The sequence below is a fragment of the Gallinula chloropus genome, assembly GCF_964237585.1.
Source record: "Gallinula chloropus genome assembly, chromosome: 31".
Lineage (NCBI taxonomy): Eukaryota > Metazoa > Chordata > Aves > Gruiformes > Rallidae > Gallinula > Gallinula chloropus.
Window position 1 is genome coordinate 2,231,833 of NC_140116.1, and position 17,166 is coordinate 2,248,998.

The 17,166-nt window shown below is 50.3% G+C and overlaps 1 protein-coding gene across 1 annotated transcript; it reads right to left on the bottom strand.

Annotated features, from left to right (window-relative positions):
- Positions 1 to 2,272: 2,272 nt before the first annotated feature.
- RACGAP1 (Rac GTPase activating protein 1) lies at positions 2,273 to 8,433 on the bottom strand. Its single transcript, XM_084277232.1, has 15 exons — positions 8,305 to 8,433; positions 7,833 to 7,969; positions 7,574 to 7,643; positions 7,308 to 7,361; positions 6,492 to 6,569; positions 6,241 to 6,358; positions 5,950 to 6,080; positions 5,566 to 5,730; positions 4,683 to 4,778; positions 4,257 to 4,455; positions 3,758 to 3,863; positions 3,414 to 3,546; positions 3,122 to 3,257; positions 2,747 to 2,855; positions 2,273 to 2,408 (listed from the first exon to the last, which is right to left on the bottom strand). The coding sequence occupies exons 1-15, from the start codon at positions 8,416 to 8,418 to the stop codon at positions 2,333 to 2,335; spliced, it is 1,722 nt and encodes a 573-aa protein (XP_084133358.1). The 5' UTR covers positions 8,419 to 8,433; the 3' UTR covers positions 2,273 to 2,332.
- Between the last annotated feature and the right edge of the window lie 8,733 nt (positions 8,434 to 17,166).

The following is a 17,166-nucleotide window of genomic DNA, read 5'->3' on the forward strand; positions in this document are numbered from 1 at the left end:
ACACCCCATTCCTTCAACCAGGTCAGGGATAAAGCTGACCAACCACCAGCCTCCTGGAGACATCAGCTGGCATCCAGAGTGTCTCCCTTGGACCAGTCATTTGGGTTCTTCAGCTGTGAGACAAGCCCAAGCTGAAGGCTGATGGAAGAGGCAGCATCCCTAAGCAGTCCCAGTGAAAGGATGTGTCTGCAGGTCAACCACAGGAAGCACTAAAGGAAATGTAAAGGTTGCTCTGACAAATTCCCAGAGGAAATATAGAGGAGACATCTGTTCCTAACAAATTACAGCCCTAGGGAATATCCAAGAAGCCCCACTGGGATAAGTGTCCAGTGGCAGCTCCCAAGCCAAAGGAGCCAGGACTGAAAGACGTAGCTGGCCTGAAACCCCCTCATGTAGCCCACAAGCAGCCCCTCTGACCCTGGGACTTGGGGCTTTTACTGATTGTGGTGGGGAGATTCACCAGTAACAAACAGACCAGACACAAAGTTACCCATGTCCAAAGTCTCAGGGCTGCTGTTTCCTGAGGACTGCTCTTCAGGACTAACAGCACAGATTCCAAGTGACCCAGGAACAAAAACATCACAGGGTCAATGAGACAGATCAGAATTTCTGGCTCATTAGTTCCTGGGGACCATTTGCAGTGATGACCAGGGCAGAATCCAAGCTCCAGCACAGTAGTTTCAGGGGATCATTTATAGTGAGTAACCATGTGGGGACTAAAGCTCCCATTCACTAGTTCCAGGGGACTGTTTTTGGTGATGGAACAGAAATGACATCACACCCCACTACTTCCCAGGGACCATTTTTCACGCCTCTGTTGCCAGAACCAATATTCTGGGCACCCAAGTGGCTCTTTGTGGCCAGGATGTGAAGAGCAGCAGGTGCACAGGGATGCCAGACACACCGTGGGGTCTGTGGTCCCTACACACAGGTTCTGGTGCTGAGCTGGCTGGAACAGAAGTGTCACAGTGATGAAAGCCAAAGAGTGACAGTTTGGAAGGGGACAGATCCCAGGCGTGGAAAGGGTGGTAGAAAAGCACCCCCAACACAAGTCCCAAGCTTGTAGTTTTAAGGAGGGACACTCCAGAGGGTTCCTGACCTTGCTGTGATGGTGCAAGTCAGGTCTTCCCGAGTCTGGTATCAAACACCTGGAGTTCCAGAAATACCTCACAGAACCAAGGAGCCAGGACTGACAGACATACCTGGCCTGGAACCTCCCCAGGCAGCCTACAAGCAGCCCCTCTCACCCTGGGGCTCAGGGCTTTCCTGGGTCAGGGAACCATCCTAATGGTCATAACAATTCCCTATGGACTTTAATAGGCTCAGCCAGTATTGACATTAAAACAAGCCAAATGTCCAGCAGTGGCTATTAAACCCAAGGAGCCAGGACTGACAGACATACCTGGCCTGAAACCTCCCTATGGAACCCACAAGCAGCCCCTCTGACCCCAGGGCTCAGAGCTTTCCTTTTCCAGGGAACAGTCCTAACAATTCCCTGTGGAATTTTCTCAGCTTTACCAGAAACCTCAAGCAAGCAGAGCACAGACAAAGCCAACCAGTGACACAACCTGCTCTGAGCCTTCACTACTCCTCCACTGGTTTGCAGTAGGTACAGCTCTGGCTCTGCAGGGTCCCACCTGCTTGCACATCACACTGTGGAACTGATGTCCTGCCCCAGGGGCAGGGACATTTAAATGACTGCCCAGGAATCCTTTGGGCTTGCATCTACAGACAGTCCTATGAAATGAATTTTTTCCCCCTTGTGAGCACAGTATCATGAAGTGTTTCATTAGAAAAAGTCATCATTCCTGTGGCAGTTAATTCAGAGCATGTTTTGCCTACCAGACAAGTGCAATGCTGCCATTCTCAGGCTTCACCACCACAGCCCCAGTAAAGAATTCAACCCTCAGGGCTGTTTCAAAGACACCAAAAAAGAGAGTAATTAACCAGGGCATCACTGCTACTGAAGAACAACTAATGTAGCTTAAAAAAACCCCCACACAACTCACAATGCTTGTATGACTGTTGCACCTCAGACAGGTAGACAAGATGCTGCTGAACAGCAGAGTCCCTCCAGCAGTTTTTTATTAAAACTCTGCAGTAATTCTGCCAGTTGCTTTCTTTACCAATACTAAATTCAGAACAGCATTAGGTAATAAAAATACATTGCACAATAAAATTCTGTTAAAAGTCTCAGTTAAGCTGGAAGAGGAGAAAAAAAAATATCTTATTATAACATAAGTTGCCAAGGGCTGTGGAGAGGGGTTGCATTTACTGTACTCATAATAATTGGAGTGCAAATACCAGGACAACACTAACTCCCAGGTCCACTTCACTTCAGAAGTGGAGAGGCAAAGAAGATGCCCTGATGCCCAAGCTGGGTTGATGACTTGCTTTTGTTCCCAAACCTAATATAAGAGAAGATAGATAGAGAAAAAGATAGATATCAGTTTGGTATAGAGATCTAACACACACACCCTCCTGTCCCCTTCCCCAGAGATCTGTCACCCAAGTTTTACCCACCCCTCTTCCAATTAAAAACCCCAACATTCTTCTCCCTACCATATGATGCTGCTTATCAGCTGTTGTGCAGCTTGCACTACAGACTGGATTGAGAGCTGACCAAGTAGTAAATCCAGGCTGCTCCCAGAACTGGGTCTAAAAAAAAATCTATTTCTAGTTCTCCTTGGACACCCAACCACCTGCAGTCACCCCAACACACCCATAAACATCTACTGGCACTTACTTGGGGGTGGTTTTGCTGAAGGTAGACCGGACCCTCTGGGACAAGGAGCTGGATGATGGAGTCTTGGAGAGCTGCTGTTCTGGTGTGGTGAGGGGTCCAAGCATGCTCACTGTCAAAAACCCCACAAAAAAAGAAAGGAAGATAAAAAAACAGGCAGTGAAGCAAGCAACTGAGGGCTGCTGAAGTTCTCATTGCTGCACAAGGAACATTAAATACTCCCTAGCATCAGCCAAAACCCACTAGACAAATCTGGTGTTTCCTGGTGTGCTTTTCTTCCCCCACAAAGCAGGCAGGAATGGTGAGCTCCAACAGCCTCACAAGCAGCTCTGGCTGAGGTTTGTCATTCTTGATACAGCAGCTGCACCCAGGGGTTACCTTTAACATCTGGTGTCTGTGGAGTAGAATAGACATTGGTGTTCTCAATCACATGTGCTGGGTCAATGTTTTCTTGCTCCACCATCATCAGCTGGTTCCAGTAGTCCATTGGCAGCAGCAGAAGTCGCTCCACCACCTACAGAAACACCCAGGGGCAGCTGGTGTTAAAGGGTGGAACAGAGTTTTGACCCACTGACACCAGGCACGTGTTGCTTTGGCTCTCTCCAGCCATTCCCTTGAATCCTTTACTTGGGGTACACTGACCTGAGCCAGTCCCTTTCCACTGGCCTACCTTGGGTTGTCGCTTTGTGTCCTGCAGGAGTGTCATAGGGTCAGGATCAGGTACTGCATGGGCAACTATTGTGGGGCCAAAGACTTTGGCCAAGTTGGTAACATCCATTTTTGTATCAGGGCTCTGAGCCACCCTGTATTTAAGAAAAAAGAAAAATAAGAAAATGTAGCTTTTCCCTTCACTTGTCATAAAATTCCCCCATCCCACACATCCTTCCACCTCCAAATAATCAGATTTTTCCAGAATGAAGGCTTTAGACTCACAAGCAGTAACTAGAACCAACTAGATAAAGCACCAGCAGCAGCACCATCCCCCTCCAGAACTACCAGTCCCTTTGAACATACCTCTGCAGGTGGATCATGAGGAAAGCTAGTGTGTCCCTATTAGCCTGAGGAAGTTCACCAACAGCTTGGTACATAGCAGCAATGCTGTTGTCCTCATCTAGGATTTCTGGGAGGGGTAAAAAAAAGTGTTTAGGCCTCAGAAACCAGCCCTAGAGGCATAATATCCCCCTCTCAGCAACAGCTAGCCTGAGAAAGGAGGCCAGAAACTTCAAGTGCTGCTTTGGCAGGGGGGTTGGACCCAATGAACTCCTGAGGTCCCTTCCAACCCCTATGATTCTGTGATTGTCTAATAATTTTGTATCCTGCCTGAGCACTAGAACTTGTTTCTTTCCTCTTCCACAAGAGCACAGGAGAAACAACTTCTTCCCAGCACATCACCACAGGTGCAAGCTTTGAGGGCTCCATGGAGCCCTGAAATCTGCCAGCTCACACAACACCTAAATACCACAACCACTGAGCCCAGGGAGAAGGTTGGAGATGGCATTTAGCAACTCCTTACCTGCAGCTTCCATAAAAGTCTTGTTTAACCTGAAAGTGAGAAGGGGTTCTTTCAGGCTGCGTAGAAAGTCCTTGAGAAGGCCACAGATAGCATGAATATCATCCACTTTACTGAGGACAGGGATAGTTTTTGCTCTAAGAAACTTCTCTTTCAGCTCCCTCACTGTCTTGTCACAGCCAGACACCCGGTAGAGTCCCACCTGTTGACAGAAAGTGTTGCTGAGAGGCACAATATCAACCATGTGCATAGAGCTGACATTCTTCTGCTCCCACTTTCTCTCCACACAGTGCTCTACAGACACTGTTAACTCATTCCCAGAATCACCCACTGGGCAACACTCTACACAGAGCTATTTTGGTTCATCATTTGTTTCCCTCACACCACAACCTGTTTCATTAGTGCTGTTTCACACCTCTCTCTTCTTACCTCATTCAGCCCTCGCTGCTCAATCTCATTAACACAGTGCACCACGATGGAAGGGATCATTGGAGGGGTAGAAGAGACAAAGTCCATCAAGGTCCCCTAAGATGCAGAAGGGAAAATAAAGATAAACAGTCTTCAAGACCCAGAAAGGACTCTCAGGAATTCATAGGGAGATCTAGGCTTAAAAACAAACAGTGTTTCTTCTTCATCAGCCCAGAGAAAGGCAACACTACATGCATCAGCACAATGCTGCAGGATTGCCTACCCAAAGCCCTCCTAACATCACACCCACTACCCTGGTTAATCACAGAGTCACCAGGTTGGAAGAGACCTTTGAAGATCGAGTCCAACCATTCCCATCCTGAGCTAAACCAGATCCCTGAGTACCTCATCTACCCTTTTTTTGATCACATCCAGGGAAGGTGACTCAGCCCCTCCCTGGGCAGCCTGTTCCAGGCCCTGACAACTCTTTCAGTGAAAAATTTTACTCTAATATCCAATCTAAACCTGCCCTGGCTCAGCTTCATGCCATTCCCCCTTGTTCCATCTCCTGTCACCTGGCTGAAGAGACCATCACCCACCTCTCTACAACCTCCCTTCAGGTAGTTGTAGGTGGTGATAAAGTCTCCCCCTCAGCCACCTCTTCTCCAAGCTAAACAGCCCCAGCTCCCTCAACCTCTCCTCATATGATTTGCCCTCCAGCCCCTTCACCAGCCTGGTTGCCCTAATGAATGATACATTAACAAGCTCATTTGCATTTTATTATGCAGCTCTGAGGAACAGGAGCTCTTCTGCAGCAGACTTGTCAGAGCCTAAGCACGTTCCAACTCTAACCAAACATCAGCCTGCTGGTGTTGGCAGCTGCACTGGCCCAGGCTCACCCTACCTCTCCAATTCTGACCGGAGTGCCTGTCAAAGTTGGGATACAGGGAAGAGGACAGCGGTCCCGACACTCCGGATGAGCGACCACGCGGCAGTCTCTGCACTTCAGAGAGATCTTCCCAAATTTTACCCTCTTTCCACATGGCACACAGGTTTCTGGCTTGATAACCTAGAGATTGGGAGCATAAAGATGGGAAGAGATAAGTACAACATCAGAACTTGGCAGGGCTCAAGCTGGATAACTGGACAGGGTAACATATTCCAGCAGGTAACTGGTAGAGATGTTATTGACTTGGGACATAATGGTTGGTGGCTTGTAGATATCACACATCACATCTGAAAAACAGGAGGAGAGGCTTTTGCAAGTCCCTCCTGCCTGTAGACCTACCGTCTTTGAGACAAAGTCATGCAGCCTCACCCCCCCATTGTTCTGTGGGGTGCTGCAGCCATCAGTCTCCACTTTGGATTCCAGCTGCTTACTGCCCACGTTGGACTCGCTGCTCCACGGCTGCAAAGGACCTGAAAGACACAAGAGGAGGAGTGCTGAGTGAATAGAATCATGCCCTTGAGTAACCTTTTGCATTCTAAACCACAGGCCCAGGTCCTGGCAGGAGGTAACTAACATTTCTGGCCTACATAGTTACTTTAGGACTAGGAGGAACAAAGACACAACACCTACCGCTCTTCCTCCGGCTTCTCAGACTGAAGGGCACAGTCTGGATAGTAGAGACAGCTTCAATGGGGCCACCATCACCAGGGACCATGACAGTTGTCTTGGCTACTATGGATTCATTGCCCTGTAATGAGAAATACACAGTTAGGAACAGCAATGCTGAGAGGACATGGGATTCTCCAGTTTTGCCAGCTCTACAAACAGGAATGTGATACAACCATAACTGCACACAAACCCTGCTGGAACCATCATCATACCTGATCCACTGTGGAGCCAATTGATCTGGTTTTCTTCTGAGGACCTGGTGGGCCATCAATGAACTGCCTGGAAGACCTCTGAAAAGACACAGTATGTGTTTGTCCATGAGGCAGGTACACTGTTGGCTACTGTTCTACTAGTTCAGGAGAATTAGGAGGGCTGCACAATTGTCTGCACACACCACAGATGCAGTAAGTTCTGCCCCAGTACCTGCTCTTCATGGCAACCTTCAAGCTGCCACCAGGAATGAGGAAGCCTCAGTATACAGCTCTTCAGAAATCATTTTCCTAGCCAGCTTTATAATAAAAGCACACACATCCACACAACATCCAAAACAAGCTACACACACACACAAAAGAAGGCAACTAAGGCAGCCCCAAGCTCTTCCCAACTCTGCCAGTGATGATTTCAGGTTGCCCTTTCCCACCTATGCCTACCACATACAAACCAGAACAGGCACAAGGTCCTTTACAGAGTATTTACAGAATATTAAAAAAACCCAAACCCTTCCTACAGGACTTTTTCCTGATCCAGTAGCTGTTAATAACCTTCAAGTGGTTTCTTGCAGACTTTAGGCCATAACAGACTAAGACATGCACAGGTCCAGTCATTTTCAGCAGGCAAACACCACCAGAATTAACTTTTAATCTAAACCCACAGAGCAGATCTGAATTACAGCAGAAGCACATCCATCTGAAGTTTGATTGTGATTAGTAGCTCAGACATTAAGGGTGGCTGTGAGATGACAGATGGTGACATTGTGTCAGCCAAGGTTAACAATGGAAACAATTTGAAGGGGAAAGAATTGAACGTACCCTCTTCTCTCTCCTTTTAAGTCTGACAGCTTTCACCACAGAGGAATCCCAGTCCTGTGGGAAATACACAGTGCTGGTTAGCTGAGTGTAAACACCACACAGCCTCTGGCCAGGCCTTTCATTAAGTTGTAGCCAACTGCACACCAGGGAAATGCAAATAAGGTTTACCAGTTTAATACCAGAGACACACAAACACAGGGGATCTCTACAGATTACCCCACACCCCTAAGGTTTTACAGCAGAGGAAAACTTTGGAGTTACATTACCAGTGACTCATCAGTCTTGTCAAAGCTGATGTCTGATAGAATTGAGCCAGATTCATCTATTGTAGACAGCCTAAAAATCAAAAGGAACTTGCATCACTTTGGCTTTCAGTCAGCCACAGTTCCAGAACAATCTTACTGACTCAGAAGAGCTGTATTTCAGACTGGAAAAGCTCTGTTGATACGGGTGTAGTATGCATGAGAGGCGTACAGGTAGATCAGTACCTGACCCTTACATTGCTCAAACCACTATTTCACCTACCTTTTGCTGCCTGAACCCCCTACAGAAACCTGGGGTCTGTTGAGGAAAGCAAGGGCAGACTTCTGCTCTTCACTGAGCTGAATGCTCCCAGAGGCATCACACATGAGCAGCTCTCGAATCAGTTGTATTTGCCGCTCCTGTGAAGGCAGACAACATCAGAGGCTGCCCCAGGAGAAGCTGAGCCCAACTGCTCTGTGAACCAGTCTGAAGTGGCTGAGGTGCCTTTCAGAACTGTCAACACTCAGCTAACCCTAAGAAGCACACACTCCACAGGTAACAGCATCACAGCTCGGCTCCCCACAGCAACCAGCCACCTTTTTCCTGACCAAAGGAGAAGGCTACAAGGAGCCAAGCAAATTCCAGTTCCTTATGTTCCTCCTCCCCATGAAGAGTAGTTACTCTGAGTGCCAGTCCTTGTTTCCCCTTTAATCTCCAGGCTAATCAGATAACTGGTAACAAAGGGATTGCTCACCAGCTTTTCACAGTCTGTTTCAGCCTTTTGCCTTCGTTTGATCTCCACATCCACCTGATTGCGGGCGTGTTTCAGCTTCACATCCAGAGCACTGCGCTCAGCTTCAGTTTTCATCAGAAGCTCTTTGTACCTGCCAAGCTCGTGCTCAGCTTTCTGCAGTTTCCTCCGATACTCCTCAAAGTTATTTACTAACTGGATGAACTCTGGAGAGAGGACAGAGACACCTTGAGCTACAAGCAGAGGAGATACAGCAGCCCTCTTTTCCCCCCCTGACAGGACACAGCCATTAACATAACCTGCTCTTCACTGAAGAGGGGGGAAGCTGCTGTTTTGGCACACCCACTGACACTACAGTGGTTCAGGAGATCTTGCAGTTTTTCAGATCAAGTCACTCACATCATCAACCAGAGGAGCTCGATCACAAGACCCTCCACAGATGAAATCAACTTGCTACAAGCAGAACACAACCCTACCTGCGACTTGATTATTTCTTGAACATGAAATAAAAGCCCCAAATCCAACCCCCTGCAGGAATCTTATTAGTTATCCATGGCAGAGTCTTTAATAACAGCTACTGAAGGTTTGCATATTTGTATTGTTACAGCAGACACAGCACAACCCACTTCAGCTCCCCCCCCAGCATCAGAACTTACGGTGTTCATCTCCTTCGCTTAAAGCTTCAGCCTGGCGCATAAGCTGGTCACACAGACCCCGTAAGTTCAGCACTGCAGTCTCCATGGTCCCTCCAAGAAACCAGGGCTAAACAAAGAGCCCAGCCCTTCCTTCCCACCTCTGATCAGAAAACCTGTTACCAGGCAAAATTAAAGAAAAAAAAGAGAGAGAAACAGCTTGAGAATTACTGATTTATTTATTAAGGGGTGTTTTAGAAGCTGCACAAAGAAAAAGACATCAAGAGCTATGATTTATGGGGATACATGCATATAAATTCTTTCCTAGGGAACAAACAGCCTCACCACCTCTACAGCTTACAGAGGGCTGAGCATCACTGCATAGTTTCCCACCTTATTGCTTCAAGTATTTCCAGCATGCTACAGAGACTCAGAACCCAAGGCAAGACATCCCAAATCACAGAACATTAGGAGTTGGAAGGGACCTCCAAAGCTCATCTAGTCCAACCCCCCTGCCAGAGCAGGATCACACAGACTAAATCACACATCCAGGCAGGGTTTGAATGTCTGCAGAGAAGCAAACTGCCCAGCCTCTCTGGGCAGCCTGTCCCAGCGCTCTGTCAAACTCACAGTGAAAGAGTTCCTCCTTATATTCACATGGAGCTTCCTCTGCTCCAGCTGCACCCATTGCCCCTTGTCCTGTCGCTGCCATCGCTGAGCAGAGCCTGGCTCCATCCTCCTGACTCACACACACCCACTGCCCCTTGTCCTATCACTGCCATCCCTGAGCAGAGCCTGGCTCCATCCTCCTGACTCTCACACACCCACTGGCCCTTGTCCTGTCGCTGCCATCGCTGAGCAGAGCCTGGCTCCATCCTCCTGACTCTCACTGGCCCCTTGTCCTGTTGCTGCCATCCCTGAGCAGAGCCTGGCTCCATCCTTCTGACTCTCCCACACCCACTGGCCCCTTGTCCTGTCGCTGCCATCCCTGAGCAGAGCCTGGCTCCATCCTCCTGACTCTCACACACCCACTGCCCCTTGTCCTGTCGCTGCCATCGCTGAGCAGAGCCTGGCTCCATCTTCCTGACTCACTGGCCCCTTGTCCTGTCGCTGCCATCCCTGAGCAGATCCTGGCTCCATCCCTCTGACTCTCACTGGCCCCTTGTCCTGTCACTGCCATCCCTTAGCAGAGCCTGGCTCCATCCTCCTGCCTCTCACACCCACTGCTCCTTGTCCTGTCGCTGCCATCGCTGAGCAGAGCCTGGCTCCATCCTCCTGACTCTCACTGGCCCCTTGTCCTGTCACTGCCATCGCTGAGCAGAGCCTGGCTCCATCCTCCTGACTCACACCCTTTACATCTTTATAAAGATGAACGAGGTCACCCCTCAGTCTCCTCTCCTCCAGCCTAAAGCCTCAGCCAGGCCTCATCAGGAAGGCGTTCCCCCTTCTCCTTCTTGAAGCCTGCAGAGCCCATGCCCGTCTACAAACACCTCAGAACTACGCAGGCCACTAAAACCCCACCAGTTTCCAGAGATTAAAAACAGAAGCCACGTTCCCGAGAATGTCAATAACAGCGTTAAATTGAGCTGCGTGTTAAGTTACAGCTCCTGCGGCAAACAGCCCTTAACACCCCGGCAGCCAGCACATTGCCCTCCAACAGCAGCAGCGACAGGGTACGCGGGAGCAAGGAAGGGGAAAGCCTCCAGCACAGGAATCACCCACCCCTGGGGCTCAGGGGACCAGCCCCAGCTGATGAACGAGCCCCAGGGGCCCATGGGGACGCGGCTGGGAGAGGCCCCAGCGCAGCAGCCGGAGAGCATCACGCTAGTCAGGGCTCCGGAGCCCGCGGCCAGGGGTAGGGAACGCTGGGGACGCTCCAGGAAGGGAGAACAAGCCTTACCCAGCGCTCCTTGAGGTCTGCGCAACGCCGGACCCGCTTACCAGCGCCTGAGGCCGACGGCAGAGGCCGGGGAGGGAGGGGAGGGGGGGGAAGAACGAACCAGGCCGTCCCGCCAAGCGCCCGCGGGCCCCACCCGGGACGCCGCGGGGGGAAGAGGCCTCTGAGGAAGCCGGTGAGCGTGGACCTGTGCGGCCCACCGGCCAGGCTGGGCTGGGTGGGGCTCAGCTCCCCCCCTCCCCCGCCGCCTCACGCAACCTGGGCTCCCCCCGCACTCACCACCTCCGCCGCCGACCCCGCAGAGCCTCCGGCTCCAACCGCCCAGCCTAACCGCCTCGCGCTCGGGGTTTGAATCCCCGCGGCCGGCCAATCATCAGCGTGCGCGCCCCACCCTCCCGGCCTGTCATTGGTGCCGTTCATTGAGTGCCTGAAGCCAAGCGGCCGCCATGTCTGCTAAGGGCGTAGCCTCTCTGCTCTCTGCCCCGGCGCGGGAGTGAATGGGCGCCCCCCCTCCCTCCTCCCGAACCGCCGAATGCTGAAGCCGGCCAGGCGCCATCTTTAATGCTGGTTGCTGGCTCCAACCCCTGTTGCCTCGCAACAAAGCCGGCTGGCGACGCCGGCAGGGCCTAACCCCTCCCCAACCCGGCGGCCGGTTCCTCTCCTAAGCCCCAGGCGCAGCCGTTGGCTGTTTTGGGGAGAGAACACTAGATTCGGGCTCATTCCCCACCAAATGGCACAGGGAGGGCCTGAGCTCCCTACCCTCCAGTCCTGCAGAGCGCCCAAAAGGCGTTGGGTGCGGCCTGGAGCTGTTTCTGAGCAGTGATGCTTCACCAGGCAGCCTTTTCAGTCGGTTTTTTCACTTAAAACCACGATGCTTCGACTGATTTTTGCTTTTGAAACGTAAATCCGGCAACCCAAAGGGCTAAAATCCGTATGGAGCCACGTACAAAGCCTTCCATTGGCAGCCACTTAACGTGCAAACAGATAAAACACAACCCAAAACCCCAACAATTACCAGAAGGGAACTGACAGAATCATAAAAACAACAACGCGGTTTTAAGCTTTTAAATCTGAAACCAAACAGCGGGTGATTGAAGAATGGATATTAGCAATTAGAAAGCGGAACTAAATGTTTAAAATTGCTGAGTGGAGAAGGGAGTTCATAAAGCAGATTGCTCTCTAACATCCAGCTGCTTTGTTGGGACTGCTTTGTTTAGGGGATATAGTCAGCCTTAACTTAATTAATAATAATTAATTCATAATAGATTGTAAAAAGCCTCAAGGCCCTCTGAAAAGTAAACATTAACGAGGCTTCCTTGAGGGAAATAGTCAAAATTATCTACATTTTATAGTGGAACAGAGGTGCTGAAGAGACACGACTCATCCTCTGAGTGAACGGCAAAGCAAAAGAAAGCCACTGACCTTGATATTTGACCTTAAAGCACCAAAAAACAAATCATCCAAAAGCCCAATTTTCTCTTGGAAAGCAAGTTGAAGACCCACCTGGCTCCACTGAGAGCCTCCTGTGCATGCGCATCCCACCCCGGTGCTTCTTGTCCACCCATTTCTGATGAGGTTCAGCTGGTTTTGTGTCAGTCCCAGGGCTCTCCTGCAGCTCCTGCCTGTAATTAAATCTTCACAGCTAAGATGTCTCTATTGGCAGCTCATATTTATAGGCAGGCTAGTTGGTTTAGTGTCATTGTTAAGGGTCAAGGAGGCTTTTGCTCATAAGCAAATTCTCTTCTCTGTTAAATTGTCATCTGCAATCTCAGGCCAATAAAAAGGCCCATGATTTTAGATTATTGCCTCTGTGGTGCTTGCAGTGAGTTATTGAGTTAGGTACCAGGTTTCAAATTAGATTCCTTCCATATGTGTACAGACATTGCACTTCCAAATCCTCCTCTGAAATGTGATGGGTGGGAGCTCTAAGGGCATCAGGGACTGAATAACCCCAAAAAAGCTTCTCAGAACCCTCCTCACCTGCTGATATGATATAACTGTGGCCCTACAGCACACACCACTTGCTCAGACCCAGCCCCTGTCCCTAAATGCTTTATAGATTTATTCTTTCCTCCTTCCTGAGTGATGCACGATGAGAGCAGAGAGGTCAGAAGCACCTTTCCTATATAGCTTTATGTCAAGGGAGAAGAAAAGGCATAGGGATTGAGGGCCTTTTCAGGAGCTGCTTTATTGCAAAGTAATTATATTCTCTTTTGTTTGTGTCGGGGAAGGGAGGGAGAAGCCTTGAAATGTCTCATCTGGGAAACTGTTAATAGAATTTATGCTAATTTGATGATTCCGGCAATTACTGGCGGAAGCACTTCACATTTTCAGGCAGCAGAAATTCTCCTCCAGTTCCTCCTGCAGTTTCGCTCTGTTTGGGCTTTAGCCCCTTCCCCTCCTCCAGCCCAGAGACTCCCTTGCTGGGCAGCACTTGTGCACCCCACGATGCGACCAGGATATCTGCTTATGATGATGCTCACTGGGACCCCTCCCAATGCCTCAATTTTCTAGGGCAGGATGCAAAGAAATCTGCCCTGGCACCTTGCTCTGCTAGCAAGCAGCCCTGCAAAAGACCAAACCTTTCCCTCCCAGCCTCATCCTCTGGTTGAGCTTTGCAAATACAAATCTCTCTGCCCAGCTCCTGCCTAATTAACTCCAGAATTGCAAAGCCATTTGTGCAGCTTTGTGCTCAGGGGAAACCTTTATTAAGTTCCTTTTAATCCACAACCAGTTAGAGCATGATGGTCTTCATCAACAGTCATTCAATTAAAAAAATGGGGTGGGGGGGGGAGGGAGGGGAGGGGGAGGCCAGGAATAGGAAGTGGAACTAGAAACTTTAAGACAGCAACCTTTCTTCAGAGCTAAACCAAAAATACAACCCAGAAAAAAATATCTGAAGTGTGTTTGTCTTTCTGTGTTAATTCAGCACTGGTTAGGCAAGGAATGATTCAGTAGCGTGAGGAAAAATACCCGTCAGGCTGAGCAGCCTGGGCTTAGCCAGAGGAAGCTGGACATTTTTGGGAATTCATTTCCAATTTTTTCACGCCCAGCCCGAGCTGTGAGCCAGCAGATGGCATCATGCTCATGCCGTTGGGTGGGAGTGGGAGCTGCCATCGCTTCCCTGTGCCAAATATTGCTCCGCGCATCACCCGCGCGGCGGCCTGCGAGGAGGGTTGGGGAAGGAGCCCTGTTTGCACCCTGAGGAACAGGGTTTATCTGGGCTCTCCTGCCTGCATGAACCCTGGATAATTCTTCCATGGCATCAGGGTAAAGAGCCCACGGATGGCATCAGCCAAACCTGTCTGCAGCGACACGTGGGCCTTCCCCTCTGCTCCTCGTAGCGAAACAGTGCATTAATGTCAGCGGAGAAGCCACGGCCTTATCCTGAACTCGTTAAAAAACAATGGGAGTCTCTATTGCCTTCATCTGGCTTTTAATGAATGACCTCTTGTCGCTGGGAGCTGCGTGCCCTGACAAAGGACCTTTGTGGGCTGATATTTATGATTTCATTTAAGCCAGAGAGTAAGCTAAGGGAGAGAACTAGAAAATAAGAGCTGAGCTGATGCTTCCTGCTTTAAACTCAAGGGATCTTTATCCAGTTTTTGTATTAATACACTTGGCTTTTCTTAAATATTTGAGCGACCCACAGCCCGCGAACAGTCCCACGCTGGAAGGGAACGCAGGTCACGGTGGCAGGGCAGGGAACGCCTCGCCCTTTATTGAGCCCCACACATTCCTTCAGGCCCTAACGCTGGCTATGGGGCAAGGTTTTGTATTTTCCTAGTGTCCCCCCAAAAAATCACAGCCTCTCAGAATTGTAGGGGTTGGAAGGGACCACGAGAGATCATCGGGTCCAACACCCCCCCCGCCAACCCAAATCACACACACACCGAGCCCTGCTATGAGCCCATGACCTGCTCACAGGCATCCGCAGGCTGAACACAGCCACCAGGTCCAAACCTCCTCTCCCCATGCCAGCAACCTGCCACCACTGATAAATTTCTGCCTTTTCCTTCGGCGGGCCTCGGCGGCAGATTAAGCGGCTGGGAGTCTGGAGTGAGAGCGTGCCTCTTTTGCCATGCAAACAGAGAAAATTAATCTTCCAGCTTCCTCTGATATTTAGGCTGAATTACAAGCTGGGAGCGGAGATAAAGCATGGGCAAAAGGAAGGTACAGGTACAGCAGAGAGCTGGGCTGCCTGGCACAGACTTTTGTCCGTGCAGATAACGGCTCTCCTCCCTGTGTCATACATAATTCACCAGCGCTGCATCCCTCCATCCCTGGTCATCCCTCTCTCTGCTTTCACTGCTCTTCTCCTATGGAAAGTGGAAGCCTTCCTGGCCGAGCAAGCCCCTGTGTGTTGGCTGCACGTGTGGGTGCAGAAGCACGCTCACACGTGGAGATCAAAGGCACGCGCGCGGGCAGAGGCGCAGCGGCGACGTGCACGTCTCAGCTGTGGCATCCCTCTCTTTGCAGGTTTGCCCTTTGTCCTCTCTGCTGGGAAACAGATGGAACCAGGGTACAGTTCTTCTGGGGATGGGCCACTGGCATCCTGTGCACAGCCCAGTAATACCTGAAGCCAATCCCACTAACCCCAACCAGCACATCAACTTCCACGAGGGCACAGGGTTTGATTTCATCTGCCCACCGCGTTTCAGCTTCGCTAACTACCCTACCTCCCTAAATCCCTCTGATGTTACAGTTGGCTAGAGGTGAAATCCTTTGGGATACCAACCCCAGCGCTAACAGACACCAACTGCATTTTGTTTGGTGGCTCATCTGACAGCTCCTCTGTACCGCTCCTGACAGAACTGTGCCACGCGGAGCGGAAAAGCCGTGGAGGTTTTCCATAGCCTCCCAGAGTTTCTTTCCCAGAACAAAGCAGAAATAACCCCGGCCACCCCCAGCCAAACAGGGAACTCAGACACCTGCTTAATTATTTTTGCTTTGTAAATGAAAGCAGTGCCGTGAGTTTAATAACCACTGCTTGGGAGTAATTGGGGCGATTATTTTACAGCCCAGGGGGAAAATTGCAGCTTGTTATCTCCAGGGAGTAGCATTAGGATCCAGCAGATAATCAGAAGGTTATTTGTTGCACTTTAGATGACATTTCTTACAGATTTAGAAGTGATAGTGATCAAACCACGTTGTCAGAGCCACCTTCAAACTGGGGAATTCAGAGACCTGTAAGCTAAAGAGCGTCTGAAGCCACCCGGGACAGCTGCTCTTCCAGCAGGACGGCACGAATAAGAGACATACGTGCCACCTTTGAGCTCAAACACTTCCAGATCTGAGCATCACTCATCTCCTTTTTTAATTCCATCTTCTTACAACAGAGATGACACTCAGGATGCTACATGAGAGGACGCGAAGGGGGGATATCAGCTCTAACAGATGCTGCCAAACCAGATCTATACGCGGCGATAAGGTTGCTTGAGACCTTCCCTCCTCTTGTTTCTCCCTCCCCACCACAATCGATAGCCTCTGCCTGTCCTTTTGCCTACAGCATCCCTGGAATTTGAGGCTCAGTCAGGACTGATGCTCCCACGCTGCTGCAGCATCAGGACTTTTGTCCGCACGGTCTCACAAGAGACCCTCAGTGCTGAGCGTCGCTCCCCCTCACACAGCTGAGCAGCTCCCACCACTGCTGCACTCTCTGGAAGATATTTGTGGGTTTCTGAGCTGTGGGAGCCAGTTCCAGCAAACCCAGACGTGGTGGGTGGGCAAGATGCAGCTCAGCTCCTGGCAATGCCTCCCAAACATTAGCCTTTCCCTTGTCACCAGCCTGGCTACAGAGGTAGAAAGAGGATTTTTAGGAAGGCTAAGCCCAGCCAGAGCCTCAGGTGGTCTCTCTGTTGTAGGCTAGCTGTGCAGGAGTGTCCCCAAATCCTGGCTCTGCTCCCGGGGTCGGGTTCGTGGATGTCACAGCAGCACCTTGGCACCCGCGTGATGCCAGCGAAGAGGATCCTGCCGGGCCTGGGAGAGCGCTGAGGCAAAGCAGGTTCCACTATCGATCCCCCAATCAATGACAATTCAAGGCTGGAAATGACAGCGCCTTTTCTTAGTCCTCAATTCCCACCCAAGGCTGGGCAGGGACAGGAGGGAGCTCACTCCCAGGCTTAACAACAACCCAAAGCTGGAGCAGAGACGGCAAAAGCAGGTGGGTTGTTTAACAAATTGGACACATAACAAGACAAAAGGCACAGAAGAAGGAGATCTGGTGGGACTGGACCTTTATCTCCAGCACGTTGGCAGCCAAATCTTTGTGCAATATTTATCAAGGTTGAGCGGGCAGGAGGATTGGCAGTCAGTGCATAAGTGAGGAATTAAAGC

Bases quoted from the DNA above. Each gene is read 5' to 3' on its own strand.
- RACGAP1 (XM_084277232.1), bottom strand. From the start codon at position 8,418: ATGAAAACTGAAGCTGAGCGCAGTGCTCTGGATGTGAAGCTGAAACAC. The intron at 6,570-7,307 runs GTACGTTCAATT...GTGTCTTTTCAG, and splicing joins TTAAAAGGAGAGAGAAGAGG to AGGTCTTCCAGGCAGTTCAT. The intron at 3,258-3,413 runs GTAGGCCAGTGG...GTGTTTCTGTAG, and splicing joins ACACAAAGCGACAACCCAAG to GTGGTGGAGCGACTTCTGCT.